Here is a 22,102-nt window from a genome sequence, read left to right on the forward strand (position 1 = left end):
GCATGATTAGTTATATAAACAGTCTTCTGAGGTCAACCTCTTCACTCCAAATCTCAGGGAAATTAAAATACTTTCGATAGCTTTTTTTCAACCAGCATTCTGTAGGAGTCATCTGAGGGCTTGCTCAAGTACTTGTACTTTTCTTCAAGAACATCATAGTTTAGATATCTTTCCTTCTTTTTTAAACCATGTCAAGTCTTTTGGTCCATAGCTCTTCCCTAATCCTGGGCCTAGCCAGGGGCTTGACAGAGTGGACCCTTAATAGATGTTTGTGGGCTTTATAAAATAAGCCATCAATGGAATGTGAATTTTCATCTAAGGGAGCATTTCTAAAAATCAATGAAAAAAGTGGCCCAGATTTTTCACGCTCGAGACTCAAGAAATAATGAAGTCTCTATTTGTATAGTCATTGATCCAAACATCATTAGTTGAAAAGACATTTAATAAATGCCAACAGAACTCTATGTTGGATATAAAGAATTTAATTTTCAGATAGTTCTCCTATAAGAATGAAAAAAAAAGACTAAGCAGAAAAAAAAAATCATTTAAGAGAAACTTGATCTGTGATTGGTTGAACCCATGGATGCAGAAGAATTGGATATAGAGGGCTGACTGTACTATGCCAATTCATAGAAAAGACTTGAGCATCCATAGATTTTGGAATTCACAGGCAGTTGGGGAGAGGTCCTAGAACCAATCCTCTGCAGACACCAAGGAAGGGGTATATATTAATATGAATTCAATGCATTTGGGCCTCCAGCATTCCATTTCTATAATGGGCACAATACAAGGATGGAGGGTTGGGGGAATGGATAGTGAGGGATGCACAGGTACACACAGCTATACTTAAAATGGATAACCAACAAGGACTTACTCTTAGCACAGGGAACTTTGCTCAACATTATGTGGCAGCCTGGATGAGAGGGGAATTTGGGAGAGAACAGATACATGTATATGTATGGCTGACTCCCTTTGCTGTTCACCTAAAACTATCATAACATTGCTAATCAGCTATATGCCAACATAAAATTTAAAAGTTTTAAAGAAAATAAATAAAATTATTTCTCATATCTCATTGGGTTAATGTAAGGATTAAATGAAATGACAGTGATAAACTAGTTTACCCAGAGCCTGCCACACAGTAAGCCATCAATAAATAAATGTTGGTTATTACCATTACTAAAAAATTAACTTCAACAGTGTCAACACAGCTACAGTAAGGGCTTTTTCAATTCTTGTGTAGAAGCACCTAACTAAAAATATCCACATAAGTATCCAATATGAGGAAACTAGACATAGGTCAAAGATCCCAGGATAGATGCATACTTTTTCTATGAACCCTCTTATAACAAAATACACATAGCATGAATGGAAATTTTTACTTTTCCAACAAAACCTAAAGCTATGAATCAACCTCTTGACAAGAGAGACTAACCTAGAAAAGGTGAAAAAAATGCCAGTGGGGTAACCAGAAGTCTTATCTTTCCCAATCAACCTTGACTTCCAGTAGCCAGCCTTTATGACATTTCTAGCACATACTTATGCTCTATTTGAGGACTTAGAAAATTTATCCTTCCATCACCTCACAAGGAGAGCTCACAGCTGAGTGTCAGAGGTGAAGTGACTTGTCTCCTAAGTGTCAGGATACAGATTACCACCCCCCAGGCTGGCTACAAACTTCATGTCTTTCCTCTCAGCCATGCTGCTTTACCATATGAACGCAAAAAAGCGAAGTAAAAAGGTTTACTTACTTCATGTTTTGGCAGTTGCCAAAAGAGAATGAGAACATGGAAACGAGAAAAAGCACAGTGGGATAGCCACCTGTCTTTGGAGCAACCACATGGGTTGCTGTGGGTAACTAACCAGTAATATTTGAAACCTGATGTAAGGTAAGTAAAAGTCTGTTATTTTTCATGTTTCTTGAAATGTGTTACTAAAAGGAAAAAAAAAAGGAAGATTACCACAGCTAGTCCCCCCATATATAAAACGCTAGTGATGACTGTAAATACTGATGGTGTTCACACACTATGTTCTGCATAAGCCTATTTACTCCTTTCTCAGGGGGCTGCAATGGGCAAGGAAAAAAATCAAATAGTCAGAAAATGAGATGAGGGGTCAAACTAACAGAACTTAACATTCTCAGGTAGCAACAAATTGTTCTTTGAGGGTTAATGGCAGCCTTACTCCTCTGAAGTGCAGAGCAGAGGGGCAGTGAGTGCCATCACTGACAATTGTTCAAGGGACCCGGTGGACCCAGCAGGGTTGGGAAATGGGAGCGTCCTGAAGAAGGTGCTATGCTAGTTCACACGGGCTCTGAAAATGAATCCACAAACTCTGGATCTGATTCCTAGCTGGGAAAGAGTCTGCTACAAAGCCCCAGGGTCTGCTTAAGGTATTCATGACCGACCTCTGACCTGCTGTCTCTATGATGAAGCTTGTGAGAGCGCCAATGCAGTCCTGAACTGCACTTGTGAAGGGTTTTGGCACTCAAGAAATAACAGGTAGAAATCCTAACTGCACCACCCAAAGCCACAGGCAACTACAGGCTACCTGTAACCACCAGCATTCATTTCTCTTAGTGATGGCAGAAGGGGCTTCAAAAATCACGCATAAGATGGTGCCAAAAATGCTTGGAAAGCTTCTCTTTTGGTGGGGTGGACTGCCCAGAGAGACAGAGAAGGAATGCGCTGACCTGGTTGGCACCAGGCATCAGCAAGACCAAGCGAGTGAGGCTGGCACTCATGCCAACGAGCAATTAATTACTACCGGTGAGTGCAAGTTCCACGTCTGACGAATAGAAATCTGGACGGTGAGGTCAGGTTCCACCTAGCCAGTAGGGAGAAATAAAGTTGCTTCTCAGAAATATTCAAGCAAAATCTACTTGGTCCTAGAGGTATATTTCAGTAAAATAGGGGCACAACTCTTTTCAGAGAACCCAACAGACTTTGCAAGCAGCTTTGATTCTCTATCTCCCAGTAGAATACTGGGGCAGGGGTCCTGTCATGGCAGCCTGAAGTCTTCACATTTTGAACTCATTATAAGAGAAATTGATTTTTGGAATATTTTTGAGAGGGAGTATTTTTGGTTTATCTTTAATGCAGAGCCTAAGAACCCATACCCTAAGACTCAGTCTCTCTGCTTCTAAGAATGTAACCCACAGAAACACTTCCATACATTCATATGTTTTCCCACCCTCCAAATACACACCCACACACACACACACACCCCTTCATGCCCCATCATATGGAGCATGGGAAAATTAGAAATCCTAGATGCCCATCCAACAGAAAAATGATTACATAAATTAACCCACTCCAGTATCCTTGCCCGGAAAATCTCAAGGACAGAAGAGCCTGGTGGGCTGCAGTCCATGGGGTCGCAAAGAGTCGGGCACGACTGGACAACTAACACTTACTTGACTAACACTTATACCATGGACAATCTCTAAAAGACAGAAATACATGCCAAGATCTTTAAGGTGAAGTGAAATACGTAAGTTAAAGAACATGTATGGTTTTAGACTCATTTATGTAAAAAACAAAACTGTATTGGAGACAGAGTAGTTGGGACTTTTACTTCTTATTCTACATTTACGTTTGTATTTTTATGATAAGCATGTCTCTTTCACAACTTATAAATAAAAAATTAACATGTAAATATAGTTTCATACAACTAATATAAAAACTAGCTAAAATGCCACCATCCAGGGAGCTGCTCTTTGTATTATGGTGGTATAAATCCTTTGATATATTATCCAATGAACCTGCACAATAGCAAACTTTTATAGCCTATGTTTACAACTTTTCTTAAACATTAAATATTCTATAAAGCATTCTTCTGAATGGCTGCATAGTATTCTATCTTATGAGTATACCAGAATTAATTTAATAACCTTTACTGTGGAAACCACTCCAATACTCTTGCCTGGAAAATCCCATGGACGGAGGAGCCTGGTAGGCTGCAGTCCATGGGGTCGCTAAGAGTCGGACACAACTGAGCGACTTCACTTTCACTTTTCACTTTCATGCATTGGAGAAGGAAGTAACAACCCACTCCAGTGTTCTTGCCTGGAGAATCCCAGGGACAGGGGAGCCTGGTGGGCTGCCATCTATGGGGTCGCACAGAGTCAGACACGACAGAAGCGACTTAGCAGCAGCAGCAGCAACTGTGGAAAACTTGGGTTGTTTTCTAATTTTTCTCTATAAGAAAATCACTGTGGGGTTTCCCTGGTGGCTCAGTGGTAAAGAATCCACCTGTCAGTGAAGGAGACATGGGTTTGATCCATGGTGCAGGAAGCTCCGACATGCCCCAGAGCAACTAAGCCCATGCACCACAACTTTTGAGCCTGCCCTCTAGAGTCTGAGAGCTGCAACTACCAAACCCCCGTGCCCTGGAGCCTGTGCTCCGCAAGAGAAGCCACTGCAGTGAGAAGTCCACACATCACAACTAGAGACTAGTCTCCACTCACCACAACTAGAGAAACCTGGGCAGCAAAGAAGACCCAGTGCAACCATAAATAAATAAATAAAATTATTTTTTAAAAAACCCACTGAGATCAGCATTCTTATACACAGATCTGTGCAATCTCTATGTTCTTATAATAAATTTTCTGAAGTTTATTTACTGGACCAAAGAATATAACCATTATTAATTTAATGTACTAGGCGAAGAGATAGAACACTGTTAGCCTTTTGTTAAAGAAAGGCTATACCAACTTAAACTTACACCAGAAATATTTAAGTGTTGGGGAAAGGTAATTTTCTGGGCATCAACTCAAAGCATTAAAATGTTTTAATCACTGACAAAAATATCATTTCTCTCTGTTTTCCTTTGTACTTTTTTGATTATTAAACACCTTCCCATATGTTTAATGACTGTTGGCATCTGTTATTTTGAGAACTGTGTGTTTATATCTTTGTGCATCTTCTACCTTGATTACTTCTGTTCCAAAACTTGGGGGTTCTCATAGATTACTGTATAAAATCTCATTGACCAAAGACACAGAAAGGGTTTTAAGAACACTTAAAAGATGAAAAAGCAACACAATTTGAGGATCTCAGTGAAATATAGCTCAGGTAGAGTCAGTGTTTTAGTCAGCTCATTTGTATTTAAGGTTAAAATTATTTTTCTTTCACCATTGAATTCTTCAACTTCCAGCTCTGGAGCTACCAGATAATACTGTTCACAAAGCATCTTGGCAGTTTCATACGCATCTGCAAAGAGAGAAAAAAAAAAAGTCTAGCTGATGCACTAATACCATGGATTCAGACAGATAGACTTAATAAACAAGGACAATGTGTAATCTGACACATTTAGAATTAATCAATTACTGCCTTTTAAAAATAGCCTTTTTTGGCTACAGAAAAGGAATTACAGTAACTGAACCAAAATTTCTCTTTTAGTTTTAATGACCACAAGAATATCAAAATGCTATATTAATGACAACATGCTGCTATGCTGTGCTTAGCTGTGTCCAACTCTGTGCAACTCTATGGAATATAGTCCATCAGGCTTCTCTGTCCATGGGGATTCTCCAGGTAAGAATATTGGAGTGGATTGCCTTGCCCTCCTCCAGGGGAATCTTCCCAACCCAGGTATCGAACCCAGGTCTCCCAATGACAACATAAGTCAGCTCTATACAAAACAAACTTTTAAATATTCCTGCAAGGCATTTCTCATGATAATCTATAAATTCAAGACTGTATTTCTGACCAGTCTGCAACCTGACTAAACTGTACCAGAAAGATATTTGTTGCAAATTCAAAAATAGTAATGCCAATCCTCTTAAGATCTTCCAATTCTTTGTAAGTGAAACACCAATATGTGTTTTCTAAATGAATGGATTTCCATGCGCCACACAATTTAAGCTACTGGAGATACTACTCTCACTTTAAAATGTCCTTTAAATCACCCACACTTCAATAAAGTATTTTTTAACGTCCTTTAGGTAGTTAAAGGTAACAGGCTGTGCTGTGCTTAGTCACTCAGTCGTGTCCAGCTGTTTGCGACCCCACGGTCTATAGCCCTCCAGCCTAGAATCCATGGGGATTCTCCAGGCAAGAACACTGGAGTGGGTTGTCATGCCCTCCTCCAGGGGATCTTCCCAACCCAGGGATCGAATCTAGGTCTCTCGCATTGCAAGTGGATTCTTTACCAGCTGAGCTACCAGGGAAGCCCAGTAACAGGTTGGGGCTGTTATTTAATAAAAATCTGAGGAGTAACAGTTTGCTTTTGAAAGAAAAAAAAAAAAAAAACAAAACAAAGGGTTAGAAGATCAGAGCCATGAAGGGCAAATGGAAGAGAGAAATCAGGAAGTTACAACCTGAAGCTGGGAACACATTTAGAAAGCTACAGTGAATTGTTTTATACTGCATGTGTGCCTTTTCTCTTCAGCTGTAAGCAATCTGAGGTCAGGGTTTGTGCCTTACACTGGTTCTGTAACACACAGAACTCATTCCATGACTGTTAGATAGTCAACAAATATTCCTTGGCTTGATCAATTGTGGGCTTCCCTGATAGCTCAGTTGGTAAAGAATCCGCCTGCAATGCAGACCTTGGTTTGATTCCTGGGTTGGAAAGATACCCTGGAGAAGGGAAAGACTACCCACTCCAGTATTCTGGCCTAGAGAATTCCATGGACTGTATAGTCCATGGGGTCGTAAAAAGTGTTGGACATGACTGAGTGACTTTCACTTGATCAACTGTAAGCCTTTTGATAATTTTTTTTAAAAAACAGGTTTATTGAGATATAATTATCATACAAGTTACCCATTGAAAGTGCACACACAATTCAATGATTTTCAGTTTACTTGCAAAGTTGTGCATCCATGACCACAATTAATTTTACACTTCGAATTCCCCCAAAGGAAACTCCATAACCATGAAGAGTCATTAACCCAATCCCATCCAGCCCTAGGTAATCAGTAATCTAATCTACTTTTTGTCTCTACAGATTTTCCTATTCTGGACATTTCATATAAATGAAATCATAGAATACATGGTCTTTTGTGACTGGTTTCTTTCACTTAGCATAAAGTTCTCAAGAGTCACGCATGTTGGAGCATGCACTGGTAGTTAATTTCTTTTTATCACTGAATTAATATTGCATTGTGCAGATATATCACATTCTGTCTATTCATTTATTCATTGACAAGACATTTGGATTGTTTCCACTGTTGGGGTATTACATGTAAACATTCACACGTTCATTCACACTGCTATGAACATTCATGTGCAAGTTATTTTGGTGAAGATTTATTTTCATTTCCCTTGGGTATATACCTAGGAGAGAAAAACTGCTTGATCATCTAGCAGCTTTATGTTTAAATGTCTGAAGAACAGTCAGAGTGTCTTCCAAAGTAAGGAGATTTTTTTAAAGTTCCATCTTTACCATTTCTAAAGATCAGATATTTAAATTGCTTTAAAATGCTTCATGGTCACATTTGCAACGTCCTCCACTGGCTATCAGCTCTTTGGAGACAGGCTCACATTTCTTTTCAACTCTTCACATCAGTACTGTGCATACAGGAGCTACATGCAAGATTCAAGAAGGAAGAGGAAAAGATGGAAGGAAGGAAGCGGGGGGGATAAGCCTGACAAATTAAGTATATTAAAAATTGACAATGTCAACCTAAAATAATACAAAAGATAAAATTAGGGTATGTTCAAACTGTAAGTTTTGGTTCATTTACTTCCTATTGCAACTAAATTTCAATTTTACCTAATATTTGACTTTAGAGTAAAAATTCTTACTTTATTAAACTTTTAGAATTAAACTACTATAAAGAACCACAGAAACAGACATCAGAATCGCTTTGAAAAGATGAAATAATGAGGGCTGGCCAAAAGAAACATTAGCCAGAGGAGAAAGAAATTTTAAAAGAGATCATCAGTGTAAAAACAGACATTAAAGTAGGACTAGATTTAAACCTTAATGAAGAAGATGATAATTTAGAATTCTATTAATTAACTTCACAAGTTTTTTTTTTGTAGGGTATAATAAAAACTCATCATATCTCTCTAAAGTCCTTTTGAAATAAGAAAAGAAATCCAGACATACTCTTTGGGCTGTGGCTACACCACCAAACAATGCTACATCTCCACCTAGTGACACAGCAGCACAGAGCTGACCAAGAACTCCCAGCACCTAAACCGGTAAGAACTAAAATCATAATGTGGGGCTTCACTATCCACACAACGCCGGTACATCTCCAGCAAACCACTCCTCCAAGTGTGTAACACCGGAACTGCTCTTCCATTCACTATAATACAGGAAGTGAGTCCAACTCCGCTAAAATGTGCTAGTTCCTCATGACATTAGCTTGCCCAGTAGCATGAGATTATAACAGCATTTTTTTTAAAAAAAAAAAGCTTCTTGGGAATGTACTGATGAAGTGGAAACAGATTTATTCAAAATAAAAGAATAAATTAAATATATTATCAGAAAAAATAGAAGAAAAAAAAGTTTGACACAAACGTAACATGTGGAAGATGGTACAGCTCAGATAGACGCAGCCAACTTCTGAAACTCAAAGACCCACCATGATTCCTAAAACCACATGTGAACAAGGATTTTTCAAGCATCTCCACAAATCACAGTGTGAAAGTGAGTGAAGTCGCTCAGTCGTGTCTGACTCTTTGTGACCTCGTGGGCTGTATAGCCTACCAGGCTCCTCCAACCATGGGATTCTCCAGGCAAGAATACTGGAGTGGGTTGCCATTTCCTAATTAAGAATTGCATCATGATCCTTGAGAAACCCAAGACAACACAAGGAGACTCACATGTATCTGCCAGCCAGAAGTATTTTGGGGGCAATAATGGCAAAATCTGTATTTGCATGCATCCTTACAAATTCCCATGGCACATCATAATACACACCTAGTAAAACAAGCATCTGTTAAACAGAATAACCCTGCCCATATGAAAATTCTCCAGGTACAATCAATTATAATGATGAGAGACGTTCCTTCTGGTCAGATGGGGAACTAGTGCCCTAGAGGGGTCCCCAAAACTGCATGTGCAGAATTCATTAGCAAGTTCACAGGTAAAATGAACCCCTGGGGATTCTGATGCAGTAACTCTGTGTACCCTAGGAATCTCTGGTTTAAAAAAATAAAAAACTTATTTAGCAAGTAATTCTGAAGAGAGAAGCTAGATTTGGGGACTACTGGCCGAGAAAGTCAATGCTGGGTCATGCTAATTCTGTCACTGTCACTCGTAGGATATGAGTGATCATGGGAGCTGGCAAGTATGACAGCACATACGTACTCAAATAGGACACCTCTGTTCAGGTAAAATAACATAAAAATGAAAGCTTTTAAAAATCACCAACAGATTAGCATGGCCCCTGCGCAAGGATGACACGCAAATTCGTGAAGCGTTCCATATTTAAAAAAAAAAGAAAAAAATCACCAACATTACAAGCAAACTTCGACTACTGGCTTAAAAATTCACTTCTTTTATATCTAAAGTAAAATGCAAGTTTTACTAATAAGCTTTCTAATAAAACTTTCATATTTCTTAAATAGAAACCAAAACCCTAAAATACAATAATTTATCAAATTACTTTTATCTGCGATATACTGAGTTGGCTAAAAAGTTCTTTTGCGCTTTTCGTACCATCTTGCAATAATACCCAAATGAACATTTTGGCCAACCCAATATTTGAGCCACCAATCTTTTTCTTCTTTACTTTTTATTATTTAAAAAAATTTCAATGTTTTAAAGAAATTTTTTCTTTACCATCAATCTTTAAAAGGAAATATTAGGAAATGATTATTACTGCCACTGAACATGTCATTTTCATTGTTTTAAGAACCTGTTTTCAAGACAAATAGAGTATTGATGATAAAGTAACTAACAAAATTGTAGGTGTAGCACATTTCTACTTCCCCAAGGAAGAGTACCCTAAATGTAAACACACAGATTAAAATATAAAAAGACTGAGTCATTAAGAGTAGAGGGAAGGTTCACATAGCAACAAGCCCAACAAATTTACTGTAGCCAGGAATCCTGCATTAGATGTTAAGAAAAGCACACAGGAATATTTAATAGTGTATGGATGTTGTGTTACTCAGTTCAGTCACTCAGTCGTGTCCGACTCTTTGCAACCCCATGAACTATAGCACGCCAGGTCTCCCTGTCCATCACCAACTGCCGGAATCTACCCAAACCCATGTCCATTGAGTCGGTGATGCCATCCAACCATCTCAGCCTCTGTCGTCCCCTTGTCCTCCTGCCCTCAATCTTCCCCAGCATCAGGGTCTTTTCAAATGGGTCAGTTCTTCGCATCAGGTGGCTAAAGTATTGGAGTTTCAGCTTCAACATCAGTCCTTCCAATGAACACCCAGGACCGATCTCCTTTAGGATGGACTGGTTGGATCTCCTTGCAGTCCAAGGGACTCTCAAGAGTCTTCTCCAACACAACAGTTCAAAAAGCATCAATTCTTCTGCGCTCAGCTTTCTTTATAGTCCAACTCTCACATCCATACATGACCAGTGGAAAAACCATAGCCTTGACGAGATGGACCTTTGTTGGCAAGGTAACGTCTCTGCTTTTTAATATGCTGTCTAGGTTGGTCATAACTTTCCTTCCAAGGAGTAGTGTCTTTTAATTTCATGGCTGCAATCACCATGTGCAGTGATGTTGGAGCCCAAAAAAATAAAGTCTGACACTGTTTCCACTGTTTCCCCATCTATTTACCATGAAGTGATGGGACCAGATGCCATGATCTTAAGTTTTCTGAATGTTGAGCTTTAAGCCAACTTTTTCACTCTCCTCTTTCACTTTCATCAAGAGGCTCTTTAGTTCTTCTTCACTTTCTGCCGTAAGGGTGGTGTCATCTGCATATCTGAGGTTATTGATATTTCTCCCAGCAATCTTGATTCCAGCTTGTGCTCATCCAGCCCAGCATTTCTCATGATGTACTCTGCAGAGAAGTTAAATAAGCAGGGTGACAATATACAGCCTTGACGTACTCATTTTCCTATTTGGAACCAGTCTGTTGATCCATGTCCAGTTCTAACTGTTACTTCCTGACCTGCATACAGGTTTCTGAAGAGGCAGGTCAGGTGGTCTGGTATGCCCATCTCCTTCAGAACTTTCCAGTTTATTGTGATCCACACAGTCAGAGGCATTGGTATAGTCAATAAAGCTGAAATAGATGTTTTTCTGAAACTCTCTTGCATTTTTGATGATCCAGCGGATGTTGGCAATTTGATCTCTGGTTCCTCTGCCTTTTCTAAAACCAGTTTGAACATCTGGAAGTTCACGGTTCATGTATTGCTGAAGCCTGGCTTGAAGAATTTTGAGCATTACTTTACCAGCGTGTGAGATCAGTGCAATTATGTGGTAGTTTGAGCATTCTTTGGGATTGCCTTTCTTTGGGATTGGAATGAAAACTGACCTTTTCCAGTCCTGTGGCCACTGCTGAGTTTTCCAAATTTGCTGACATATTGACTGCAGCACTTTCCCAGCATCATCTTTTAGAATTTGAAATAGCTCAACTGGAATTCCATCACCTCCACTAGCTTTGTTCGTAGTGATGCTTCCTAAGGCCCACGTGAGTTCACTTTCCAGGATGGCTGGCTCTAGGAGAGTGTGAGTGATCACACCATCATGATTAGCTGGGTTGTGAAGATCTTTTTTGTAATATTATGTTATTAGATGTTATCATTAGAAGACTTTCCTATTCAAAATTCACCAGAGAACCCTGCTGTCCATATTAGCCTCTATCCCAAACACGTGCCATTGTCTGTTTACAAATATCAGAGGCTGGACAAGGATGAATCTGAGTGAACGCTGAAACAACAAATGAAAAGGATACCAAAAATCATAAAGCTCATGCTTAAGAAGCACTACCCAAACAAGGTAAATTCATATGACCACAAAGCATTACGAAGTCACAGGTATGCTTCTTTTAAGACACACTGAAGTCAATTCTCACAAGGTGTATCTATCGTCATCTACCGAAAACCCATCCTGAGAGGAGAGCATCAGGGTTTTTTTTTTTTTTTAAGTGCCAGAATCTCTGCCATTGCCCAAAGCACAGCCAACTGGAGAAGTGAGGAAAGAACATCTAACACAAGAGCAACCAATCCACAGGCTGATCAGATGCGTAAGCGTCCTGGGCAAAGAGATGGGCTGAGTCGATGAAATTCATCTTCTGCGCATTCAGGATGGAGACAGGCAGGCAGGGCAGAAGACAAAAGGATACATGGAGAGTTACAATGAGTAGAAAGAAGGCCTGGAGTGCCTGTCCTCATCCTCAACAAGCTGCCCTAAAAGGTCTGCCTATCTACAGACAAGACAGTGGGGCAGGCAGCTGTGACTTGACCAGTTCAGTTCAGTCACTCGGTTGTGTCTGACTCTGTGACTCCATGGACTGCAGCACGCCAGGCTTCCCAGTCCATCACCAACTCATGAAGCCTGCTCAAACTCAAGTCCATTGAGTTGGTGATGCCATCCAACCATCTCATCCTCTGTCATCCCCTTCTCCTCCTGCCTTCAATCTTTCCCAGCATCAGGATCTTTTCCAATGAGTCAGTTCTTCGCATCAGGTGGCCAAAGTAGTGGAGTTTCAGCTTCAGCATCAGTCCTTCCAATGAACACTCAGGACTGATCTCCTTTAGGACTGACTGGTTTGATCTCCCAATCCAAGAGTCTTGAGAGTGACTTGACCAACCCACTTACTAAGATCCATAGAAAAAAACCCTGCTTTCTGTTGCCCAATTCCAATCTCTATAGCTCTGACTGGAAAGTGTTTCCTGCCCTAGGATTACCATGGGACATACTAGGTTCTCTAAATACATCTGTCTCCTGATTTAGCAGGAGTGACTCATCACCTGAAGAGCCCAAAGTGAGAGCACGAGACATTATTTCTGACCAGAATAATGACATGCTCTTCAGATTCCATTTGTGTGCTATTAGGCTAAGCTGAGCAATAATAGCATTTAGGAACAACACAGGTGAGCTAACATCACTGTAAGAGCTGACTTTTGTACCAAGTACTTCAGTCTGTACCTTTAAAATGATCTTACCGTAGGATTCTCCATTTTGTTTCACAGTTTCTTACAAAGAAAGGAGGGGAAACAGTCACAATGGAAGGCACCTCCCAGAGGATAATGGGAACTGCTCTACAACACTAATTCCAGCATTCACTGCCAGGAGGCTGTAATTTGCAGATGTGTAAAGGTAGATATTAATGTGCTAAATAAGCAGCAAGGAGGTATGCTTCAGTGTGCTGCACATTCAATTACTGTGATGCAGGATGCACCCCACTCTAACACATTTATACAACTGTCTAGTCAAAAATAAAAATATTGTCCCTACCTTTCTACATAAAAGTTTCCTAGAGTCTGTCTCAAGAGATCTAAGTATGGGATCACTGTTAGTTCCTTAAGGCTTCCTAAGGCTATAAAACACACATGCGCCTGTGCATACCCATGTACAGGCACATGTGTGTACATGTGCACGTGCGTGCGTGTGCACACACACAGGTCATTTGGTGCTGACATTTGACTATGCTTACACCATGCAGGACCTTCACAGCTGAGAAAATCAACAGCAGAGCTGTCATTAGAACTTAGAACCCCTACACCCTCTACATCAAGCTTCCTAAAACAAAAGGAAAGGAAAAAAATATGAGAGACAGAGATGCTGAGTTAGAAGATTAACTGAGAAATCTCAGAAGCAAAGAGGAGAAGGCGAAAAACCAGTGAAAAAAATACCAACTGTCTTCAAAAAAGGAAGGCAGCGGGAAGAGTTGCAGATGCTGACATGCATCTCTTCCTCTTCTGACAGTACTGGGGAGGCGGACGGATTGGGAAGAAGAGCTGGAGAGGCCTGGAGCCTTGAGGACTCTGACGGCTGCCCCGGGGCACCCAGCAGTGGAGGCTCCAGTGTCTTTTTGCTAGAAGACATGAAGAACTTCCAGGCCTTCTGAGAGCTGGTGTTCTCTGCCTTGTTGATTCTTTCTCAGACTTATTTTGAACCAGAAAGAGCTTCTGCTTGGGTATCCAGACACTCAGAGAATTAAGAATGGGGTCCACAGGGCACAAAACAGAAAGCTGACTATTAAAATGTGCTTTGTCCACAAGAAGGAAAGAGACTTTCATGTTTCCTGCTAGGCTGTCAAGCCAATTCTGCCATGGCAGGAAAGGTAACTGATTTAAGACTAGTGCCTCACTGAGGAATAAGGATTATATGTACCTGGCTGGGAAAACCAACTGAATGTAGAGGTTATGAGTATAGCAATTCAGATACTGAATTCATCCAGGAAGGTGGTGTGTGGCGGGCACTAGCACTGGAGACGGGGAAATACACATGTACTACAGGTTTCATAGAGAGATGCACGCTACTCACAGCTGCATACCAGTCTGTACAGTGGGTATGAATTCAAATGTAGAAAACAATGCTCTCACTGGGTTATGAAGACAGGTGATTTTTACTCTCTTCCATCTTTTCCCACATTTCCTCAGTTTTCTTCAGTGAGCACTTGTTATGGTTAGATAGCATCACCAACTTAATGGACATGAATCTGAGCAAACTCCAGGAGATAATAAAGGACAGAGGAGCCTGGTGTGCTGCAGTCCATAGGGTTGCAAAGAGTCAGACACGACTTAGTGACTCAACAATATGGTATTAGTCCTCTTAACTGACCAAACTGGGAACAGCAGTTGGATGATTGACAAAAAAGTTGGATAGTAGGAAACCATAAAATATGACTATAACTGTAAATATTAACCTAAAATACACATATGAATACACAGTTTATTCCTCTACTAATCTTTTCACGTAAGGCCGAAGCCCCTCCTTTGAATAGGGGTTCCAGGTCATATTTCGTAGATAAACAATACCGCATACAGCTATGAATTCCAATTTTTATTTCTTTATGAATTCCAATTTCTATTTCTTTAAAGTGCACTAAAGATACTTGTCAAGCAATCTGAGTGCAGATTCTTTCTCAGATTTTTACTCACCGCTGCCCTGTCAAGGTCAAGGTAACAAGTTACCTTGTTCAGTTATTTCATTACATTTTCAAGAAACTCTTTTTATCAAGCCTTTCCAAAGCATTCAACCTGATTTTTATGGAAATCAGTTTCTTTTCTGTACTCACATTTCTTCAGTTTACATAACGTATAAATAAATTATGTGTGTTCATACATATGCCTGTGGTATAACTTACACCGACAGTTTGAAGACAAGTGACCCTTAGTTAACACAGGCCTCACCAAGCGGAAGAAGCACCACTGCGTTCTAGAAAGTATGTCCAAGCCAAGCGTCCTCAGTGTGCTGTGGTGCGATCTATGATTTATGAAGGTGGCAGAAGAGCTGATGGTGTGGAAGTTGCTTCAAAGGTTCATGCACTTTCAGAATCTGAAACCAGCCCCCACTGTTGTCTTCCTTAAGGAAAGAGGTTATTAAGAAATGAAAAACGGTTTGAAAGAAGTGGTGGGGAGTGGGAGCAGGGCAGTCTTTGCCCCATCCCTCATGAGTGTGAGGGGTAGCGGGGCATTGGGGGAGGTGGCAGAGGGGCATGGGGGTGAGCTTTGCCTTTCAGTTGTTCCAGACAAGCAGTAGGAATGATTCCATGAGAGGATGGATGGAATAAACTGTGTTCACCCTAACAGGCGGGTTTGCTGCGTACAGAGTCGAAAAGGGCAGGAGAAGGAGTGAAGATAAAGCTGCGAGTGAGCCCAGAGCGAGGGAGGGGGCCAAGTGGCCCAGGGTCAAAGCCTCGACTGAAAAGGCCCAAGAAAGCAGGACACACAAAAACTTCTAGGTTTTTCTTTCAAATATTGATCCAACTGTCTTGCACATAATCCTTGGCTAGTGTTTGGTACAAAACTTCTGTCCCTGAGAAAAGCGATGCAAGCATGGATGAGAGTAATTCCAGCCTTTTAGGAATGTACACCCCCGTTAGAGCTTCCCTGGTGGCTCAGCTGGTAAAACAGCCACCTGCAATGCAGGAGACCTGGGTTTGGGAAGATCCCCTGGAGAAGGGAAAGGCTACCCACTCCAGTATTCTGACCTGGAGAATTCCATGGACCATATAGGCCATGGGGTCGCAGAGGGTCAGACACAACTGAGCAACTTTCACTTTCGAGAGACCAACAGGAGCATTGATACAAATGATGCCAAGCCCAGGCAGGATACAGTAAGTACAGTAAGAGCCACACAGACAATAAGGGCTGCAAACACCGGCTCTTGCTCTCTGCCAGCGTCCAGCCTCCTCCTCTGACTCACCAGAAAGTAGCGCTAACGACTGCCGAGAATGCCCATTAGTTCTCTGCTTACACTGACTCATGGCTACGACCTCTCTAAAAATGAGTGAGAGACTTTTTGGGGAGAAACACTGAGATGATAAAAAAGGAGTATATTTTTACAGCTTTATCGTGAAGAACTGCAAACGGAGACATAAGCACAGAGCAGTGTCAAGAATCCCTGTGTGCTCATCATAAGGCTCGATGCTTCCCAACACAGCCCAGTCTTTTTCACTGCCCGCTCTCTGGAGTCAATCCCACATGGCATTTTGTATCAAGTCTGGTATTTCAAAGAACCTCTCTTGAAGCTAAGGATGCCTTTAAAACTAACATAACCACAATGCCAATATGACACCTAAAAAATTAACAATTTTTCTTGAACATCTGGGCTTCCCTAATGGCTCAGCTGGTAAAGAATCTGCCTGCAATGTGGGAGACCTGGGTTCAATCCCTGGGTTGGGAAGACACCCTGGATAAGGGAATCGCTACCCACTCCAGTGGGTGTCATCAAATATTCAATTGTTTTATCAATGTCCTAAATGATTTTAAATATTTTATAATTTATGCCTGAATATTCATTGGAAGAGCTGATGCTGAAGCTCCAATAATTTTGGCCACCTGATGTGAAGAGCTGACTTGCTGGGAAAGACTGAAGGCAGGAGGAGAAGGGGACAACAGGATGAGATGGTTGGATGGCATCACTGACTCAATGGACATGAGTGTGAGCAAACTCCGGGAGATGGTGAAGGACAGGGAAGCCTGGCGTGCTGTAGTCCATGGGGTCACAAAGAATCATACAAGACTTAGTGACTGAACAACAACAATTTATGCCAGAAACAAATGCAAAGGCACCAACTTATTATGCAATCAATGGTATAAGTGAGAAGGCGCATGACTCACGGGATTGCTCCAGGACGCTCATGAACTTGTCTACCTCCAGCCATTGTTGGGTGCTTGCCCCTCTTCAAGAGCTGTACTTACGTTAACTCATTTAACCCTAGGATACAGGTGAATTGCCAAGAGCACCATTTTACTGATGAAGAAACTGAGGCCCAAAGACATTATATAACATGTCCAAGGTCACCTAGCTCATCTAAATGTCTATTAGCTGATGAACAGATAAAACAAAATGCAGTCTATTCACACAATAGTATTCGACCATAAAAAGAAATGAAGTACCAATTTATGTTACAACATGGATGACACTTGAAAACATACTAAGTGAAAGAAACCAATCATAAAAGACCACACACTGTATCACTTCATTTATATGACATGTCCAGAATAGGAATATCTGTAGAGACAGAAAGTAAACTAGTGGCTGCCTAGGGCTGGGGAGAGGGGTAGTAAGGAGTGACTTCAAATGGGCATGGGGTTTTCTTTGTGGGGTGATGTAACACTTCTAAAATTGGATTATGGTGTCAGCTGCACAACTGTGAACATACTAGAAATCCCTGAAGTATACACTTTAAATGAGTGAATTGGATGGTATGTGAATTGTACTGCAATAAAGTTTTTTTTTTTTTAAGTAGATTACCAGAGGTTGGACATCTCTGAAGCCAAGGAGTATTTACTGACCACGTATACAGGCATATACTAAGTTCTAGGTGAGTTGCAACGTAAGTATAAGACAAAAACCCTGACTTCAAACTGCTAGCAGTTCAAGAGAAAATGCATCTATGCAATGTATCAATATTATAATGCCCTTTTGCTTTATGGAGATGTGTCTTATCCATAAGACACATATGGCAGTTGACTATGTGAACCAGGTTTTCTGGATCATAAAAGCTACTGGGCCAGGGCCAGGTGAACATACAAGCCCTGGTCAGATGGATCCTGCTTCCCTCCGCTGCCAGGGGCCTGCAGAGGGTTATCTTGTGAGAGAGAAACCTACAGGTATCTTTGGGAGCTGAAGCCGAACCTATTCACTTATAACTGGAGTAATGTGAGTACATGTTTTCTAACTAAACAGAGGCCAAGGCAGCCTGACAAGCCTTGGCTGAGCTAAGACCACCGGGGGGATACCCAGGGTAACCAAATATTAGTAAGACAGGTTTTCCTTAGCTTCAGCAGCTGAAGATCCGGTCTGTTCCCCCACCAGGGAGGCTGCCCACACTGGGTCCCCTCCCTTGGCCCTCTAAGCTTTGTTGGCAAAGGTCACTCCACTTGAGGCGGGCTTGAGAGCTTTGCCAAAGAGACCAAGCCCTCTTCTACCTATTCTCACCTAGCTACACAATCCAGACAAAAGAAGAGCAACAGAGATCTTGATGATGATCTGGGAGACCGATGGTCATGACAGGGTAAGATGTGGGTTTAGAGGAAGGCTGCAGGAGACACGATCCAGGAAAGGGGACAGTCTCAGAATGTGAGGCTGCATAGGGTAACCGTAACACCAAAAAAAACTGGAGAGGGCCAGGAACCCGTTCAATCATTTACAACCAGGAAGGCTTTCTGGAGTTAGCATTTACCTTAAGTGAAAATTGAGGAAAATGCTGTTCTAATGGGCTCTGTTATACCCTGAGGCTAATGGAACAGAGCCCAGCTCAATGTCCAGTGAACCCATGAGCGCAAATGCCTCATAGAACCTACAACCTGGAGGGCATGTCAGTAAGATGTCCACTTTTTAACCAATGCGTGAGTTCAGCTGAATTTTATAACAAGGGTTTATATTCTCAAATTTTCAGACAGTGGTGGCAATCAAAACTTAGACTCTTACTTAAACTCATAAATATTTACCATTTAGCTAGAACTACAAGAAAAACCCTGGTCCGTGAAGTAGAAACTCCCATTTTGAGCATTACAAACTATGCATCATTGCCTGAGCTGCCAAGAAAGAACAGATCATATTTGGATCATGTGGCTTGGGCCCACAGTGGTCTGATGAACCAGCAAACAGTTCAATGCCATAACCCTACAGCTAAGCTGCCTCAATGAAACCACATCCCTAACGCATCCCAATGAAACGGAACCCCTAACATGACACTGGCCTCCTTACCTTTCACAACATCAGCAACGTTGCAGGTGGGATCAATACTTCCGATGTGTTTCGGATGCGCAGGATTGGTGTCACCGCCAAACAGAAGTGCTAAACACACCCAAGAGAAAAGGAAGAGGATTAAAAACAAACCCAGCTAGGATGGTCAGGCAAAGGAATTCGGGGCTTTTAATTTTTGAAAAGATCCTCTCATTGTGAAAGCTGTTTTAGCATCCACAGTGACTTAGAGTAACAGAATCCATTCAACTGATTGGTGATCAGTTATCGTACAATGGAGGACCTGCCATGCCGTGAGACTGTCACGTGCAGTTAGCAGGTCCTAAAGCAGCAACATGAAGCATCTATCCATCCTGCTCTCCCCGATCCATGTGATCTGGTTGAAAAACAGCTTCCTTCCATCCTGAGTCAAGTTAACCCACCTTCTCAGCACTATCCTAGACAGTTATTCCAACATTCACTAAATATTTACAAAATAGTCTGCAGCATTAGGCAAGGCTTACAAAGGGTCTTTTACCATGAACACTCAAATGCCTCAATCGTAGATTACTTTCACCATACTACACTATTTGTGCAAGCATTTTTAAGAGAACACTCAACTACTTTCATAATATACAAGGTTTGCAAAATTTTACTTCTGAAAAAAAGCCCAAGTTGTGGTACGTGTATACAATGGAATATTACTCAGTCATAACAAGGAATGAATTTGAGTCAGTTCTAGTAAGGTGGATGAGCCTAAAGTCTCTTATACACAGTGAAATAAGTCAGAAGGAGAAAAAAAACGTATCTGATATTAACGCATATATATGGATTCCAGAAAAATGGTACCGATGAACCTATCTGAAGGTCAGGAATAGAGATGGAGATGCGAGAACAGACTTATGAACATAGCATGGAAGGAGAGGGTGGGACAATTAAAGATAGTAGCACTGACACATACACACAGTGACGTCACTCAGTCGTGTCGGACTCTTAGCGACCCCATGGACTGTAGCCTACCAGGCTTCTCTGTCCATGGGATTTTCCAGGCAAGAATACTGGAGTGGGTTTCCATTTCCTTCTCCAGGAGATCTTCCCGACCCAGGGATTGAACCCGGGTCTCCTGCATTGTAAGCAGATGCTTTACCGTTTGAGCCACCAGGGAAGTCCATTACATACAACCACGTGTAAAACAGACAGCTAGTGGGAAGTTACTATATAACACAGGGAGCTCAATCTGGTGCTCTGTGACAACCTAGAAGGGTGGGATGGGGTAGGAGGGAGGTTTAAGAGGGAGGACAATTTATACAATAAATTTATAGTTTATACAATTGTATAAGTTGTGTACTTTATAATTATAAAATACGTGTAATTTTGGCGGATTCATGTTGTGGTATGGCAGAAACCAACACAACATTGTAAACCAATTATCCTCCAATTAAATTTTTCTAAAAAGCCAAAAGGAGACCCCTCCAAAGAAAAAAAGCAATCTGAATGCAAATGTTTATATGTGTGCCTATTTTTAAGTCAAACAAGAAATGGGAAATAACTTAGACTCCACGAAAGGAAAATGCTTAAATAAAGTAGGTGAAGGTTTTAATTATGAAAGAGGACAAACATGGACATTAGGCCAATATGTAAAGTGCCAACTGATTAAGTGGAAGAAAAACAAGAGATGCACAAGCTTAATGATCAAAAACCATGTACATATATATTTGGACACACATATTCAGGTCAGAAAGAAATTGTAATTATCTAAGTAGTTTAATTCAATAGTACTGGGGTTCTTTTTTTTTTTCTTTTAAATTTCCTGTAAATTGCCAAACATTTACATTTTCAACAGACATACATTTAGAACAAATCCACATTTAACAGCTGCATAACATTTGCTATCCAAATAAAGTAATACTACTAAAATAAAGATGCTCTGTCCATTTTCTGACTCAACAAAGAGGATGAATTAGACTCTAGACACCTGGATGCTTTTTCATAAAAGTTACGAAATTGGACGCAGAGACACACTGAAAATGAGTTTAAAAGTTTTGTGGAGAGAATTTTAGTTATTCTTTTCTTATCTGCTTATCAGCCTAGAGAGGAGATGAAAACTCTCAATATAAGATTAGGGTTTGACAATTCCACATAATCTGATTTCACTGATCACTGTGAAAGTAAGATCAATCGCTCATATTGCCAACATGCCAATTCAATATTCCCAGTATATTCTCAGTATCATTGTTTTTAAAACCAAAAAAGGAAACCATGTGCCATCCAGGATAAAGATTAGAACCGACTCTAGAGACATTGGAAGTATTCAGAGATGAACACCAGGCTGCCAGGTGCCTGCCAGATACTATGTCCCACCAGCAACATAACAGCAGAGGCTTAAAAGGCAGGCAGTGGTCCTGTCTCTAATATGAGTATCCAAAAAGCCTTTCAAGGATTTCCTTTAACTGAGAGTTCTAAAGATTAGCTTTTTCATAGACAGGACTCACTTAGGAAAAACTGACCTAGAAGTAAAATTTCTAGACAAAAATGCAGATCAGTAAATTGAAAGTGAAGCAGTAGGAAAACATCTGGGTGAAATCATTCTGGTTATCTTTTCAAAACTGGACCAAGAAAACCCAACTTACTGTGCTGGTTAATAAGCATGCGGAAAGAGATGCGGTTGGTATAAAATCGGTCCAGAAAATACTGGATGTTACTGCTAATGAATGGATCAAACCCAAACTTCTCCTTGTACTCGATCACTCCTTGGGCCATTGTAGGAACCACATCATTGTGTCTATTTCTGACTTTAATTAGGACTTGTAGAAAGCTGCATGGGAAGGAAACAAAAAAGTAGTCAGTCTTTATGTTTCATGGACTAA

The 22,102-nt window shown here is 40.8% G+C and overlaps 1 protein-coding gene and 1 pseudogene across 2 annotated transcripts in view; one reads left to right on the top strand and one right to left on the bottom strand.

The window, feature by feature from the left end:
* PDK3 (pyruvate dehydrogenase kinase 3) overlaps window positions 1-22,102 on the bottom strand; it is a 79,166-nt gene that overhangs the window by 19,919 nt on the left and 37,145 nt on the right. For both annotated transcript variants that reach the window (XM_061138058.1, XM_061138057.1), the window contains exons 4-6: window positions 21,866-22,050; window positions 19,260-19,349; window positions 5,136-5,213 (exon numbers count right to left, since the gene is read on the bottom strand). In XM_061138058.1, the coding sequence (XP_060994041.1) occupies window positions 5,136-5,213; window positions 19,260-19,349; window positions 21,866-22,050 (353 nt within the window). The remainder of the gene's footprint in view (window positions 1-5,135; window positions 5,214-19,259; window positions 19,350-21,865; window positions 22,051-22,102) is intronic.
* Window positions 9,332-9,392, top strand: LOC133053304 (U6 spliceosomal RNA; annotated as a pseudogene).

The sequence above is a fragment of the Dama dama genome, chromosome X (assembly GCF_033118175.1).
Source record: "Dama dama isolate Ldn47 chromosome X, ASM3311817v1, whole genome shotgun sequence".
NCBI classification, from domain to species: domain Eukaryota; kingdom Metazoa; phylum Chordata; class Mammalia; order Artiodactyla; family Cervidae; genus Dama; species Dama dama.